Genomic DNA, 17,492 nt, shown 5'->3' on the forward strand with positions numbered 1-17,492 from the left:
GGAGACCTATTCAAAAAGTTCAGGAAGCCATTAAGGGGCCTATCTTCCACACAAAACAATCTCTGTTCTGTATACAAGCCAATTCAAATACTATATAATTATAGTTGTGAGGGTGGGAAATCCCTTTTTTTAAGCCGTTTATTAAAAATTCTTGAGAGGTCAAGTGTGCAAGGCAGTGGTTTCCACATATAGAGATTTTAATCCAGGATATTTTAATGTAGATGCACGTGATTTACATGTGTACTGATAGCCATCAATATGTCCTTAACCAACTAAGTGTCTAGCTGAGGTGACACTGCCCTCTGAGAGCGATACCATCCAGTCTACCCACCAGCAGCATTCTACAGGAAATCAAAACAGGCCAAAAGCTTGTCTATGTTATTTATTTTACAATTCTGATATACCTCCTTATTCTGGTATGACTTCCAAATAAACAGTTTAAGAATTAAAACAAACACCACATTTGGGACAGTTTTGCTTCCCAATCCAACCTATCTCTGCAAGGTTACTGTGGGGAAAACAGGAGGAGGGAACACTATCTAGGCTGTCTTGAATTCCTGAACAAAAAAGGCAGACGGAAATGAAGGAAACAGGTTCAAAGCCTGAACGCCATTATCAGCCTTACCCTCAGCCTTACTTCAGTTGGCTTCCAAGTGGTCTCTGGACCACCGCCTCCGCTCCTCGGCCCTGCTGCTCGGGAATTGGCGGGGCAGTTCCACCTTGATTTCTGGCCTCTTCCTTGGTGTCAGTTGCTCAGAGGAGCCGTATGTTTTTCTTCTGGAACTAGGAGCAAAATCTTTCTTGTCTTCCTGTAGCAAAACCAAGAGGAAGTGCTTTAATAAGGTAGTCCCTTGTGAGCCACCTATAGATGAACATCCACCAAGGCCCAAGATTAGACAGACAGATAGTTGATAGATAGATAGATAGATAGATAGATAGATAGATAGATAGATAGATAGATAGATAGATAGATAGATAGATAGATAGATGACATATAGAGAGAGATATAGCTATATAGATATACAGATAAAAATAAAAAGGCACCAAACAGGCAGAAATATGGGGATGGGAGGAGATGGAAATCTCCATTTAAGCTGGAAGGTTTCCTGGTGACTGTGGACCAGCATGATTAACAATTAACAAACACAATTGCTCTGGTTTTCCACAACACTTAGGACTACAACCCATCCACTCCCATTTTACCCTAGTCTAGGATGTTGTATGAATCCAACCTTTGTGGTTCTTTACCCAGCCTATTCTGCTTCTCTGAACCATGAGACTGGACTAAACGTCCTCTAGAGTCCCCAGTTCTAAACCCAGGCTTGTTAGCCCTGGACCTACATTAAAGTTTTCGTTCCCCCAAGCAATTATCTCTCCTAAGGAGCTGGTGACTCCAGAAGTTCTCTTCCTGCAGGGTTAGCTTCCTAGCTGAAAACATTTCCCTAAATTTCAGGTGGTGTTTAGCATGGACTTTTCACTTTACTTTTAATGGTCCCACTGCTGTCTTTTAGATGTGAGTTAGATTGACTGGCTGTGACTTTTAATCCATTAAATAAACCAAACAGACTTCTTACTGCGCAAGTCCTGTACTTGCAGGCTGATGCCAGCAGAGCGCATTGTGCTACAAGATCCAAGACCCTTGAAACATTCAAAACCATAGGCTCTTCTTTTAAAAAACCTGCCCATGTACACATTTTTAATTGCCACTTTCTGGTTTTATGAACAATTGGGGGGTGAGGAGACCACTGGGCTCAGCTTTCCCCTCCACCCATTGGCCAGAAAGAATCTGCATTTGATTATCATTTTGCTGAACCGGACTGTTTCCATAAGATCCTCATTCAGAGAAGTCACTCTTAATCCTCAGGGACTGAGATCTGAGCCTTAGCTGGGTTCACCTGTAGTAAGATGGACCCCTCCCAAAAAAACCAGCTTCTCCTGCAGAAAAAAAGGCCTTCTGCCAGAGATGGACCTTAGATTTTTTCAATCAGAGAATTACACCTGCAATTAATTAATTAAATTTATAGGTCTACTCTCCTCAATGGGGATAAAACTAGTCAGAAAGTCTATGGTCAGCAGCTGGTCAGTAGATGGCATTCTGAGGGTCAGTTTGGACCAAGGGTCTTCTCGGTTGGGTATTGCTATTTCTGAGACAAAGTTTCTTCTCTGGTGTTCAGATGGGCAGAAGGGAGAGAGGACAACTGGAAAGGAGCATGGCCCAACAGCTTGAATGGTATAATGAATTTTGTGGACAGAGTTAGACTCTGCCCAATGTGTTGAGACTGTATTGCTTGTTCTCAGGACATTCTAGTGCAGTGATGGCGAACCTATGACATGCATGTCAAGGATGACATGCCACAACATTTTGGGTGATACGCCAGTGTTCACCAACACCTGACAACACCACCACACATGATTGAACTGTTTTTTTAAAAATAAATGTGTATGTAAAGAATTGTTTCTCTTTTGTTCAGGGGAGGGGGGGTTGACATGCCAGCAGTCAAGTTAGGCATTTTTCGAATTTTTGACACGCCGAGCCCAGAGGTTCACCATCACTGTCCCAGTGGTTGGCAGGAACAAGGCTGAGCAGGGCACTGTCACTCCCCAGAAGCCAACAATCAAGCTATTCCTTTTCACTGCTGATATCTGACTCATGTGACTATTCAGCACAAACACAAGCGGATTTAATTTAGATTTTTCAGCTTTTAAGAGGCAGCTTTCCAAACTCAATTAATAAATAAAAGCTGGAGAACTACAGCTCATTTGGGGCTGTTTCCATTGAAAAGGTTTGACTTGGAGACACAGCACAGAAGGGGCTCAGGAACAAACGTGCCATCCTGGGAGATGGGGTAGTAGTTTCCCTCACAGGTCCCAGAGAGAAATTCAGCCACAGATCATGGTTAGTTGAGACATTCAGATTTGGGGTGGAAGGAAGGCCGGCCTTCATCCAAGGTTTTGCAGAGTGCGTGGTGCTGACAAGTTCTTCAGGCACGGGAAAAAGGCCAAGCAAATGCTCAATGCTGTGAGCAAGTAGCACATGATGATGCAGTAGTTAAAACAGACTTGTGGGATTCGGGACAAGAAAATCCTCCTCCAGATTCTTGGAAAATTGGCAGGTTATAAATGGAATAAATAAGAACCTTCATAATAATCATGGGACTTCACAGTAGGAATGTTGCTTCCTGCTGAGCTGCGTAGGGCGTCCTTATATGGATTACTGGTGAATTGCATTGCAGCGCCTGCTGCGGGCCAGTAGCCTTTGAGCGTCATGACAGGAGCCCATCTTTCAAAAAGCGAGTGGGGCCAGGACAAAGGAGGAGGGGAAAAATTAGTTTTAATTTAATTAGATTTTAATTACAATTTTTGGAGGGTGGATTGCTAGGAGTCTGGGGTGCTAGGTTGGGTACAGAACTGACCCATTTTCGCTCATGAGCGGAGTTGTGAGGACTTCGTATTTGTTGCAATTTGATTCCAATTTCGCAACCCAAGCATAAGACTTTGGAATGTGCTACTTTTAGAATCCTAGCATTGTTATGTTTAATCTGATTCGGCTGGTTTTCTTGTCGTTTATTTTTCCATGTCAATGTTCTCACCACTGTTATTTTATTTTTACCATTGCCCAGCATTAAGTCAGTGAGTTCCGGGGGGGGGGGAGAAAAACTATCTAGGACAGCATTGAAGCAATGGAAAGAATTCTTGAAAGAATCCAAACACATCCAATGTGTGGAGGTGCAGTGATGCTAACCTGGGGGACCAAAAGCAATGTTTGCATGATGGATTTAAGTTGATGAAAGTATAAGAAAGGACGGATGTGTCTATCTTGCATAAATTCTTCTGTATCAGTCTAATACAGTGTTTCTCGACCTTGGCAACTTTAAGATGTGTGGACTTGAACTCCCAGAATTCCCCAGCCAGGCTGGGGAATTCTGGGAGTTGAAGTCCACACATCTTAAAGTTGCCAAGGTCGAGAAACCCTGGTCTAATATCATCCCAATAGGGCAGTCCAGCTAAACCTTTGCCAATCTTGTGCCTAAGTTTGTGGACCCCAAATATCTAACTCAACCAACTGAAGGCATTCTCTAAAGGAGATCTCCCATAAAAGACTGCAGCCCAAAGTGGTCCATACCATCTTCCAGATTATTGATTCTATTCCCCTTCATTTACTCTTTGTATCCCCCCATGCATCCAGTGCCTTCTAGGCATGCTCAGTGAGCACACAGCAAGCTGGAAGAATCTTTCCAAAAGATCCCAAAGGATCTCTTTCCCTCCAAAGTCGGGGTGGGGGGGGTAGGGCTGTGCCTATGGTTATTTTTCATCTGCATAAATGGAAGCAGTCGAGAACCGCAGACATGATTTAGGCAAGGGCTATGCGCTGGTGCAAATCCAAAGGCAAAAGGGCGCTTTGGGCTGTGCGGCAGCATGACTGTTTGCTGCTTTGGCACAGCTACACTGCATTTGATGGTGGTGTTTATGCAGGACATCCACGTACATCAATATTTTTTATATTCTTCCGTTTCATCCATTAGGTCTGCCTCTCTTCCGTTGCATCTGTAACCTAACTTTAACAACAATATGAACTACAACAGTTTCAAGAAACAGTAAAAAAGCCTGGGGCAATAGGTCTTCCCTCTTCTACCCCAGAGGGAAAGAAAGATACTTGCCTTTTCCGAGAATCTTTAAAACAGCCCTGTCTTTCCTTTAAACTCTTTAGAACAGCCATGTCTTTCCTTGGGTGCCTTCTGCAAAATCCTGGGAAAAAACATCTCTTGCATTTGGGCCTCAATGTGCTCCAACTACTGTTTGGCCTTAGAATCTGAAAAACTGCATAGCACAATTGAGAGTCTATATTCAGAAGAGAAGCTCGCCCAAACTGAAGCAAGAATGGCTCCCCTAAAAGTTGTATGTCAAACAAAAAGGCAGACACTAAGTAAGGTTTTTAAGAGGAAACTGCTGACATTTTTACACTGACATTTGGTGTATTTATCAGTCAGGATATAATGGGAGGGAATTTAAAGTTAAGCAGCTTTTTTAACACTCTTTTATTGACTTTTCTTTTTCTTTTATTTTTTCTCTGTTTTCCTTTTATATGATAATGTCCATTTATCCTTGGAATAAGGATAAATAGTGGGGATATTAATATTATGTTCAGAGTTCTATAGAGATTTCCAGTTTTTTTTTTTTTAGATGATACAACGAACTTAGTTCAATGCAATCAATTAATGAAATAATGAACTTCAAATTTCATGACAATTGTAAACTTCCTTTTTATTTCCTGATATTTTATTCTTTTACCCACTACGTTTCTTTTTCCTTCTTTTCCTTCTTTTTGTATTTAATCCATTTTTAAAATGTTTTAATAAATAAATAGAAAAGGAAAAAAATCCTACCTAGTCCAAAATTAGACCACAATCCAGATTTGTTTCCAATATGCATTACCATTAAAATGGACGCAAATCGGTACTATATCAGAGATACAGGAAGATCCATGAACTAATTTCTTCTGTCCATTAACATAATCACTGTGAAATTCCAGGCTATCCTTGGGAAATAGGAAGGATCCAAATGTCTACAGATGAATCAAGGGGCTAGCCAATCCTAGAGATCATGGAATAAGTCCTTTTACTGCTACTCAGTTCTGCCCCAAGGTTTTAACATTTTTTGAATTTTTGACACACCGTACACGGTTTTAACATTTGACAGTACAAGGTTTTAACATTTAAGGAAAGAAAAATCAGCAACTGGTGGAAGAGTTCTGGATGAAAATTAATTGACTGTTGGGTTTGAGGCGGAAGTGAAGATGAACAGATTCTTGGAAAAGGCAAGTATCTTTCTTTCTTTCCCTCTGGGGTACACTGAAAACCTACTGCCCCAGGCCTTTTTACTGTTTCCTGAAACTGTTGTAGTTCATATTGTTGTCAGTTATGTTGCAGATGGAACATAAGATATGCAAACCTAATGGATGAAACTGCAGAATATAAAAAATGTTGATGTACGTGGATGTCCTGCATAAATGCCACCATCAAATGCAGCATAGGTGTGCCAAATCAGCAGAGCAGGCAGACTCTGGGGTGTGCAGCAAATGCTGATTGGGCACTTTCTATCTAATGGAGCTGCACAGACGCATCCTAACCTCCATTGTATTTGCACATGAATTGCACCCAAACTCTCTCATAAGGGTACGGGGATAGGTAGAGCCCCGTTAGGAGAGAAATGTACTGCCATGTAGCCACCGCCGTCAATCAATCAGCATGCATACAAGCATGGATCATTCTAGTCCGAATGGATGGGGAAAGGGTAATGCCAAGAGAGACGATTCTTTTGTTTAAAGCAAATGCTTCCAGCCCCAGAACAGCCCCCTTCTCCCTTGATTTAATAATGCAAATATTTCAGAACAAAAGAACGCACATCACACTTACTGGCATTACTGTGCAATTCCAAGGGGAAGCCGTCACAAGGTCACTGACACAGCTTTTCTGGCTCAGCATCTCAGATGCACTCAAGCTACTTTTGGTCCTTCTAGAGTCTAATTCTGGAGTATTCCAAGAGTTTATCCTGGCACTGGCCCTTCTGGAATTCTGCTCAATCGCATAGATGCGTGCCGTCATCCCTTCTGGTTTAGAAGGATCGGTAGATGACCTGCATGGAGTCCGAGGATTTGCATGTTCAACCACCTTGGCTGCAGAGTCTTCCAAAGGATGCAATCCTCGCCTTGTCCGCCATGAGCTTCTTACCGTCACGTGCTTGGTCTCAGATGAGTGTGTCCCCAAAGTACTGTGACTCTTCCAACCACCTGTCTCCATGGGTGGTTCACTGTTTTTTTCAGTGGTCTCTGAAGGCTTTATTGTAATACTACTTTTGGAGATGACCGTTTCTACTCTGCTTCTCAGAACAGGGTCTCCATTTTTATCAGTCTCTGGTAACTTCAAGGTTATACTGCTCTTGTTAAGTGATAACTCATTAGGAATGCTGGCTGCGTCTGCTCCTGGTGATAGTTCATTTGGAATGATTTGAACACTGCCAACTGTTGCATGCAGCTGTTCCCTTGTAGCATCCGTTGTGTTGCTCCTTGAAATAATTGGCTCAGATGGGTAAATGGTGATACTGCTGGTCATTTTATGTGCCACTGTCTTACAGGTGGGATGCTGTTTTTCAAAGCTGGTTTCCAGACCAGAACCCACACCACCCATGATTTCCTTAACATCCTTCTCCACAATTGCAGGTTTGATGACAGCTTTAGAGCGCAGAGCTTCTCTTGGACTAAATGGCCGTCGGGATTTCAATCCTGACATCGCACCAGCTGCTGCCATTTTGGATTGTCTACTGAGGTCTTCTTCGCTGCTAGCATTTCTATCATTCTCAAAGGAAAGTGTATGAACTGATCCTTTGGAACTTGTGAATTCTCGGGCAGCGATTTCTTTTTTTATTCCTAAGTCAAACGTAGCAGAAATATTTCCAATTTTGCTTGTCCCCTCACTGTTGCCAGATTTCTCAATCCAGCTGGGATTGACAGCTTTGGATCTTGCCACTGTTGCTTTTAGGTCCAAACTGTTGCAGTTTACAGTCGACAAAAGAGTTTGGTCTATTTCTTCTTTTTGAGGAATTGGATGACTCTGCAAGAGATCTTCTTGGCTTCTCGAAATGAGCCAAGACTTTGATAAAAGAGAAGATTTTGTTATTTCTAGTGGAGGGTCCATAGACTCTCTATCTTGGAAGCTGAATGTCTTTTGAGAGCCCTCTTCCAAGTGCTGCCTGCGAGCTGAAACCGTAGTTTCCATCTTCAAGCCCACTGGTTCAGAAGTTAGTGTTTCTCCTGAGAGATACTGCCCATAGGACAAAGCAGCACCATTTGATGGCCCACAGTTAACTTTGGAGGTCCGAGTCTCTGTTGCAAGAACCAATGATTCTGTGACAGGCATCTTTAGCCCCCTTTCAGAAGATGGTACTACAGATTCTGGTTTGCTGGGCTGGTCTTCAAGTTCATCAGGTCTAACATGATGAGCATCATTCAGTGGTTGGGATACTTTTTCAACTCTATTCCTCATGGTATTTTCACTTTTGGGTTTTGAAGAGACCTTCCAAGATTTATGCTCCTGGGCTGCAGGTGGATAACGGCTAAGCACTGGAGGCTGCTCCCTACATTTCTTCACTTCAGCGGGAGAGGTGCTGCTGTCTTTTGGTGGAGAATTGTTCATGCCCAAGGTTGTTTTGTCTTCTACCCGTTTAGCATCAGTTCCTAAGGTGTCTAACAAAGTGGATGTACTCGATGTTTTGGCTGCCCTTCTGCTGTTCATATTAGGGCTCGTAACTCGCTTACTACCTTGGCCATAACATTCATTATTCAATTCTCGATTGCGTAGCCTCTCCCGCCGGTGTTGAGGTGAAAGTTCCCGTGACTTATGTTTGGAAACTGCGGACTCAGCTGTAACAGTTCGATGCTTGGGTCGGTCATGCTTAACTCTGCTGGGCAAGTTCACTTCCTCCATCTCTGCTTCACCATTCTCCAGCTCTTTCTGCTTTTTCATCTGCATTTTTATTTCTTCCAGCTGGCCCACAAGGATCTTATTCTTATTCTGTTCACTCAAGTAGTTGTCATGAAGGTCATTGTTTTTGGCTCTTAGGGTTTTAAGCTCCTCTTCTAAAGACTCAAAATGTTTAATTTGGGTCTTGAGCTTCTCAATTTCTTGATTGAGGTCCTTCACCTTGTTGTCTTCTTGGTTTTTATTCTTCTGGTTTTCTGATTTGTTTCGAGCTTCGTTTTCCACAAGCTTTAGGTAGTCCAAACTGGCTTTTCTTCTGGTTTCTTTTGAGGATAGTGCTGAAGTTGTTAAGTCAACCTCAATCCTTAGGTCATTTCTGTCAATTATACTATTGGATGATCTCTCCAGCAGATTTGATGTATTGCGTGTTTGGTCAGCACGGTTAAGTTTATTATTCTGTTCCAGCTGTTGGGTGAGCTCTTGTATCAACTTTTCATTCTGCTTCTCCTTTTCAGTGAAGTGTTTTCTTTCGCTGACAAAAACGAGGGCTAAAGATTTCAGTTTTTCCAGTTCACTCACTAAGCTTTGCTCCGTTTTATCAAGCCGGTCTTCTGACTGTTCCAGTTCTTTCACTTTTGCCCTAAGAACTTCCAGTTCTGTTGAAATTTTCTTGGTCAGGTTTTTCTCCTCATTGAGGCTGAGGCAAAGCTGAGTGCAGTCGTTCTTACTCCGACCAAAAGCCTCCTCCAGTTTCTCCAGCTCAGCCATTCGCTTCTGAAGCCTCTCGATTTCAGATTTCAGCTCTCGAGTGAGGCTTTCCTCTTCCTCAAGCTTGGCCTTCATCAGCTGGCAAAGCTCTTCTGCCTTTCTGATCTCTTCATCTTTCCCTTCTATTTTCAGAACTCTCTTTCGCAAGGCTTCCACATCAGCCAACATGCTGGAGTTACTGCCTTCTGCCTGGATCACTTTGTCCTGCAAATCTAAAAGCTCATCCTCCGCTTTCTGGAGATTTCTAGTTGCTTCCTCTAACTCATCAAGGCGGCGGCTGAGACTCTGAAGTTTGAAGCGCAAATGCCGATTTGAGGTCTCTTTATAAGATGAGTAATCAGCCATGTCGGTCCCTTCGTTTGTTTCCGTTTCCTATGTCTCAAATGAAAATGTCAATTGCTTGGTTCTTTTCCTTGTTTTCATAAAGCTTCCCAGGGAACCGGCACCTAAAAAAATAAAAAGAGAAAGTCACTATAACGAATGGCGACTTATTTTGATTTTCCTTACTAGTTCCATGATTCAGTTTGCTCTGATTGGAAGGATAGTAGGTCATTGATGGGCCCAGGTGGACAGTCCATTATGTTTCTAGATAGGACTGAGAAAAGCTAACTCTAGCAGTCAATTTAGATTATACTGATGGCCTTAAGCTCATGTCTTATGCTTTTAGACCCAGACAGAAATACCCTGTCTTCTAATGGTTGGACTATCCCCAAACCCATGAAAACATGTCAGTTCCAAATTTAACAGAAGAAATAGCACCAGACCAGGCTTGGACATTCAGACTGAAGATCATCACTGACTATTCTCTGAAAGTCTGAAAAGAAGATGAAGGCAGAAAAAAAACCCCAAGTCAAGATAATCCAACCGATCCAACTCAAGTCTCAGTAAGAGCAGTACAGCCAGTTCAAGGTGCTTTAATTTTGGGTTACTCATTTAAAGGTGTATAACCCAGAGCTCCATGTATTTTCCCCCAAATACTATCAGTGGGGAAAGTTATGAAAGACACAACTGCAGAGTACTCATGTTAGTTGTATTTAGTTTTGATTACCGTGAAATGAAATGAAATCAGGCCCAGCTCTCGTTCTGGCCCCATCCATTATTTTTTGGCATGCATCCTCTGACCCACCACCCAGAGTCCTAGTGTGGCCCTTGGTCTGGGAAAACAGAAGCTCTATTAGTTTAGGCCAGTGTTTTAAGAAGTATGGACTTCAACTCCCAGAATTCCCCAGCCAGAAATCTTAAAGTTGCTGAGGCTGAGAAACCCTGGTTTAGGCTATTGCTCCTGGGGTGGCACAGTGACCCTCCATCCATACGAGTTTATTATTTTGTGGCATAAAATCCACAAGGGGCATGAATGGTCACTGTGCCCCCATGCTTGAGACACGCTTGGACGTGACTTACATCCTCCACGTTGTATGTTGACCAACAATAGCACAACCCCTGCAACCAAGCTAAAGCAGGGCAGGCTGTTTCCTTACAGCCCAAAGGATGGGTTGCTTTTCACATCTCTAGCCATCTCCAGCTGGAACTTCAGGAAAAGGCATGGGTGCACGTGCACCCCATTTGGGAAAGAAATCCCTAATGCAGTCTGCTTTCTTGGAGCACAACTTTTGTAGGGGTGAGCAGATGGCACCCTGCTATGACCCAAACACAGAAATGATGGCATAGGTGTCCCTAAGAGTATCAAGGATGAAAATGAAAGAAAAACCCAAGTTGATGATATCACATGCTTAAACAAGCCAAAAATATCCTTCTGTATCCTCCTCTCTTTGGCAGGCCTCTTCCTCTTCAGCTGAATCCTGATGCCATCTGGTTGCAAGGAAAACCCCTTTATACTCCAAGCCTAACCTCTCGTGATATGAATCACCCACAGTCCTATTACACAGGTCCCACCTAGCAGATGTAGTCCCTGTCTCTGTCCCATCTAACAGATGCAGTCACTTCCTTTTCCTTTCCTACCGCTGAGGTACTCAGCCTTGTACAAACTACTCCACTGAAGCTTGTCTATTCCTTTGTGGTTAAAAATGGGCAAAAGAGGGTTTTGTGGATTTGAGACAGGGAGCCCAGCTTAATTTGATTTCATCTGCCAACTGGTATCTTCTACAGGTTAGGGAATACTTTGACTTGGCGCATGGAATTAAAATGGTCATCAGGGCAATTACAGAACAGAGAAGAAAATCATTGCAGGAAAAGGTCCTGAGATAGTTACAACTTCCATAGCTTGGTGATAAAGACGTGCCTTTTTTGCAAAATGGTCCCAGATTCAACTTTTATGGCACCAAAAAAAAAAATATGTGGAGCTAATCTGGAGCTAACTTGCATAGACTAACAACTTGACTCACTAGCTCTGCTATTCATACAACACACTTAACCAGATCAGCTATAAACCTACTGGTTCCTTGAACTCAAGGCATTGTGCAAATCCAGAACATGAGTTAAATCCAGTAAAGAGGTGAAGCATTTTGCATGAAATAATCACTGTAAATTTGCTTTCTGTATTCCTAACACCATGTTTCTAACCTCTGCACTTAGCTAAAACTCTTGAGTTGTCTTCAACAGATACTCCATGTAAAATCTGTTGGAATAATCAAGCCTCAAAGTTGCATCAGCACTGATTTAAATATAGGAAGGTCTGGCTATTTAGAAAAAAACAGGAAAAAAATCTCCTTACTAACCAAAAATAGACGAAAGCAATCCTGTTAATAAATCCTCTAAAATAGGGCTTCCTAACCTTTTTGTGCCATAGATCCCTTTGACAGTCTGGAGAAATCTACGGATCATGTCTCAGAAAAATGCATTTAAATGCATAAAATAAGAAACTAATTGTGCTCATACAGTTATCAAAACAACAAATAGGTTATATAGTAATATCTGTGTTTATTAATCCATTAAATCAACAAGACAATAAATTTTAGGGTACAGTAATTTTAGACAGTGAGTTTTATTGAAATTACCAAATATTTTTGGAGTCTAGAGACTATAAATTGTTGCCTATATACATTATTGAATGAAAAGCTATGTTCAGTTAGAAGTTAGTGATATTTTCCCCATCCAAGTACACAGCCCCCCTGAAATCTATCTACAGACCCCCAAGGGGTTTGTGGACCCCAAGTTAAGAACCCCTTCTCTAAAACACTGGATACTCCTGAGCTATGATAGAAACTGCTAAGCAATGGAGCTCATCCATCCAGATGCCATTGTGTCTCCACTTCCCATGACTATTGGACATCTCTGAGTATTATGACTTACAAACAAGCAATTGCACAATGCTTGCAGAGTGGATCAGCCCATGTCACAAGCCCACTGCTTGACTTCTCAGACTCTTACAGCTGCATCTGCTCCATTTTTTCCAAGGGAGGGAGGGCGGGCAATGGATTGGTGATATCTCCCTCCTGATGTTACAGGTCGCTGAGCCTATCCAAGACATTTAGTTGTCTGCAGCAAAAAAGGAGTTTCTTCAACTCAACTGATGGCTGAATCTTATTTTTAGTACTATGAAGAAAACTCTGTCCTCTTCTCCTATTTGATGGCAACAGGTTCACTTTAATGATACAGCACAGGCTGTATCCTTCAAGACCATATGGATGGTCCTACTTCACCTGAGCCCACTCCAGTTACCTCATTCTGCCTACAGTAATGGTAGGTCTGATTGTGACTGGCACCACCCAATGGTCATTTATGACACTAATGTATTCACCATCATTACAGCAAAAGTTTTCAACACTCACTCCAGTTTTGGTCAAGAATAGGAACCCAAGGAAACTGATTATAGCAGCAAGACTAAATTATACTATTGATACACACACATGAAACTATTATTTAAGGCAGCAACTACTTAGTCACAGCAGAAAACATTTTGCTTGGTCAACCAGGTTCCACTTCCTAGCCATATGTCACGCTGGGTTTAAATATCACACTAAGCCACAAAGTGGTTTGTTTGGTTTTAGTTTACGAGATCTAGGAATCCAGCACAGCGTGTAAAGTGCTGTTCGCGGTTTAGTATTATGTCAGAATTAGGTCATTGTGGCTTGTTCAGACCAAGCACAGTGTTTCTAACAAGGCAATATTTTAAAACATATTAGTTTTTCCCAATATTGTATCAAGTCTGTGGACCTTCAGATGCTACTGAACTACTATCTTAGCATGGTCAATGATGAGAGAAGTGGAAGTTGTTGTGATGGAATGTCTAATAAACCCTGGAAAAGTAGAAGAGGAAGCAAGACCATTGCAAGAGATACTTTGGCCCAAGGGAGTGGAGAAGCATAAGAAAGAAACTTGGAACAACTCCACCTTAATTATAGTAGGTATAAGTTGAATAGGACAACTGCTTTTGATAGGCTCTCATGTTTCTGCTACATTTCTCTCCTGGTAATAAATACCTTTCCAGAAATCCAAATGGTTCTTGTTTCCCATGTTTGCCACAGGGCTTGACTGCCGTAGTTCAACCATGGTTATCTATCTTTGCAAGGCTGTTTATCCTTTCATCCACACATAAAATCATAAGAATTACTCATATCAGACTCATCTTAGCCCAACATTTTATTTCTCAGTTAGACCAATATTTTGTTGCTCATTATGGCCAAACAGCTGCCTCTATGGTGCATGTAAACAGGAGACAGAGGCACATTGCTCCTCTGCTACTCTCCTCCTGAAACTGGTATTTGGAGCTATGCTGCTCACAACTTGGAGGTAACACTGGGTCTTCAAGACTCATAGCCCTTGATAGATTTGTCCTTCATGAATTTATCCAATCCCTTTTAAAGTCATCCAAGTTCATGGCCGTCACGTCTTCTGGTAATGAGGTCCACAAAGTAATTTTGTTTGTTCTAAATCTCGTTCCAATCAATGTCACTGAATGACCCCATAACATCCAACCACTTCCATCTAGGTCTTCCTCACCACTGTGCAAAATTATCCTTATGCAAAAGCTTTTCTGGCTTTTTTTAATTTGATCAGCTGTTTCCACAGCTTTCTTTGGAGCCTTAGGGGGACCAGAAAATTGCATTAAACAATAAATAATAATGCTCCACCCATTGAAGTGATGGACTCTACACTTTCCTCAACAACTGCATTCCAATGGTAGGGTTCCAATTATTGTAGAAAATTTAGGGTTAAAGAAAACAGGGATCCTTTTATCAAAAATATTTATATGTTACCTTTGTGCTGAGGGAAGGCTTACAAAGTATCCAACACAGAAATATTTAAAATAAAAATGAGGGAGTGGAGATTGTTGAAAGCTCAGAGGGCAGGAAACACTGCAAACATCCTTTCCCCATTCCCCTTTTTAATGTTATTTTTCCACTGCTTGTGAACATTCTTTTTTTATTGGGACAAACCAAACATCAACAAAACATTCCAGATAAAAAGGAACAAAGTACTTTTAAAAAAAGGAACAAGAATAAAAAGCAAACACAGGGGGAAAACACAGTTGTGAGTATATGGAAACATGCGAATACACATTTGTGGTCTTAAGGAGAAAGACAAAAAAAATTAAACATCTGCATTCAATATTTCTATCTGGAAAGACACTGGCACAGATGGAGCTGATCTACTAGAAGTACATTATTGCAAATACTAAAAGATTATTCTTTCCGTCCCTGAGATGATACTGCTGCAGCTGCTTTTAAAATCTAAACGATACCTAAAGATTTGCCTCTGGGAGTGTTCCTTAGCAGCCAGGACCATGCCCCTCCAGATGTTTTCTTCCCTTAAAGGGCAGGGCTTTCTCTCAGCCAGACAGGAGTTGTTTTTCTTTACAACAGCAACCACTAAAGGTAGCTTTGGGCTAAATTGAATTAAAAATATAAAATGGCCTCTCCCAGCTCCTTAGACAAGGAAGACACAACATCCGATGTCCTCCAGATGTTTTCGACTACACTTCCTCCAATCCTTTGACATAAACCATGCTGGGCTGGAGCCAATGGGGACTGTAGTCGAAAACAGCTGGAAAATACTAGATGACCTTAGACCAGTCTTCCTTACCCTGATGCATTAGGAGGTTCTCCTGTAGTGATGGAAATTTATTGAAATGTCTTTACATTGTAAAAATGAGAAGATAGAGAAGCCAGCCATGCTGGCTGGGGAATTCTGGGAGTTGAAGTCCACACATCTTCAAGTCGCCAAGGTTGAGGAACCCTGCTTTAAGATCAACCTTACAAGGCTGCCTTATTTGTTTGGCTTTGAGAACCTTAGCCACTAAGGATGCAAACTCCCCTGAAGTAGCCCCCAGTTTGCAGTCCGCACATCTTAAAGCTGCCCAGTTTGAAAAACACTGGCCTAGATTTAATAATATGTTAAAGAATCGAGCTAGTTCTATATTAATATGTGGATTTTTTTTCTTTAGTCTTAGTTCATTTTAATTACTATTATATTTTAAATTTCTTTTCTGGTTGTATTATCACTATACTATTATCTGTTTATTATACATATTTCATATATATATATATATATATATATATATATATATATATATATAAAAATAACAGGAATAATTGTATTAGTGGTTGGAAAAGAAAAATCTAAACTCCAGAGATAATACTTTTATAGGCCAACCAAAGTTATATTAGTTACAAACTTCCCAGAGCCTTGAAACTCTTCTTCATGATAGAATTTGGATTTATTTTATTGATTGATTGATTGATTGATTGATTGATTGATTGGATTTTTCCCCCACCCATCTCCCCCACAATAGGGGACTCTGGGGGACAGAGATTTAGTTAGGAACATTGCTTTGCTGAGTAATCTTCTAGTCCTCACACTCAGGACCCCGGGTGAGAGAGTGAAGAATTTTAGGAATGTAGAAATATGCAAAACATAAGCTCTTGAGTGCTCTGCTCTCATTGTTTCCCAATTCTCTGTCCAATAGCGTTGCCTCTCATTCTAGAAACGAAGCTAAATCCAGCAGCTCTTGCTGACAGCATTAAGCACGCTCGTTTATTGAGACTCCAGCAAATGTAGATTTCCTGTTGATTTGCTGACCTTCCAAGCTAAGGGAAACAAAAAACTCACACTCACCCACTATGCAGATGATGCACACTGCTACAGGAAGAACTTATCTTGTTTCAGCATGTCAAGGTAGGCGAGAAGGATAGAAACAGAATGGGGAGGGGGAGGGAATTAAAGAAAAAAGCTTTCTTCTTTCTGTACAGTCCTACTCGTACTAAATAACACTTTTTAAAATCAAGATTCACCTAAATGCAGAGGACTAGAAACTTGTTTCCACAACACTTTTCCTGTGATCCTCTCTTAGTTTATCTCAGTCTCTCTTTCACTGAGTTCAAAGGCTCCAAATTGCTGTTCAGTCTAATAGGCAATATAAGGTACAGTCATGGCCTCATATTACCAGTGCAACGCTGAGCAGTCTCGATGCTACCTAAACAGAGGGGGGGGGAAACCCCACACATCAGAAAGCCATGTGTGCATGGAAAACAGCTCCAAACACCTCACAGTAAGCCCTTTACATCACTTCTAGGTTCCAGGGAGAAAAATGACTACTTCATCGTTGCCATTGGTCATTTGTCAAGTACAACCCAGGAAAAAAGAAAGGAAAAATTCTGGTCTCCGAAAAATGCTGACCAGTCAAACTGTGAGCCAGCTCAGTCTGTGGTAGATAAATCCATGTAAGGGAGATACCTGAAATGAACTCTTACAGAGCCAGCTGTTGAGGGCACCAAGTGCAGAACTGGGACAAAAGGAGGTTGGTCACGAAGGAGCATAACAAGATTTTTAATACAGAGCAAGGTAGAGAGAATATCGCCTGGATTTATATATTCCAGTAACAACAGTGCAATTTATACATCGCTCCTTTCTCAGAGTCTCTGAGTAGCACATAGTCAACTGTTTGTTGCCAACAATTTCCATCAAGCCTTTCCTAGGAAGTGCCCACAGTGTGTGTGTGTGTGTGTGTGTGTGTGTAGGGTATGTTCTCCCTCTTCCTTATTCTCCAGATGTTAATTGCCTCTGAACATGCCGGTTCATTTAGCTATTGTGGCTAATCCTTGCCTCTTTAAGCCTGGAGCTGCCATCAAATCTTGGGGGCACTCTGCCAAGTATAAATACTTCCAGCAGAAGTCTACTCTGTTACTGGACACAACCCTACTTAACTTAGAAATAGTGGGGGAACCTGTGACCACCCGTGGAGGCTGCCGTTTGTATGGCCATGGGAACTGTAGTTTGGTAGCATCCTCAGGATTATGGGTTTCCCAGTCCTGTTCCTCCTGGGTCTCCCACCAGGCTCCCACCATCTTTCCT

General features: G+C 41.7%; 1 protein-coding gene across 3 annotated transcripts in view; it reads right to left on the reverse strand.

Moving 5' to 3' along the window:
• LUZP1 (leucine zipper protein 1) overlaps positions 1-17,492 on the reverse strand; it is a 47,673-nt gene that overhangs the window by 1,354 nt on the left and 28,827 nt on the right. For 2 of the 3 annotated variants that reach the window (XM_088140031.1, XM_088140032.1), the window contains exons 2-3: positions 6,414-9,688; positions 626-809 (exon numbers count right to left, since the gene is read on the reverse strand). In XM_088140031.1, coding sequence (XP_087996157.1) covers positions 639-809; positions 6,414-9,587 — 3,345 coding nt within the window. In that variant the 5' untranslated portion in view covers positions 9,588-9,688 and the 3' untranslated portion in view covers positions 626-638. The remainder of the gene's footprint in view (positions 1-625; positions 810-6,413; positions 9,689-17,492) is intronic. The other variant, XM_088140033.1, reaches the window with a different exon arrangement.

The sequence above is a fragment of the Python bivittatus genome, unplaced genomic scaffold (assembly GCF_059951505.1).
Source record: "Python bivittatus isolate LINGU-HERP-01145 unplaced genomic scaffold, Pbiv_v1 ctg000310_np1212, whole genome shotgun sequence".
Classification (NCBI taxonomy): Eukaryota; Metazoa; Chordata; class Lepidosauria; order Squamata; family Pythonidae; genus Python; species Python bivittatus.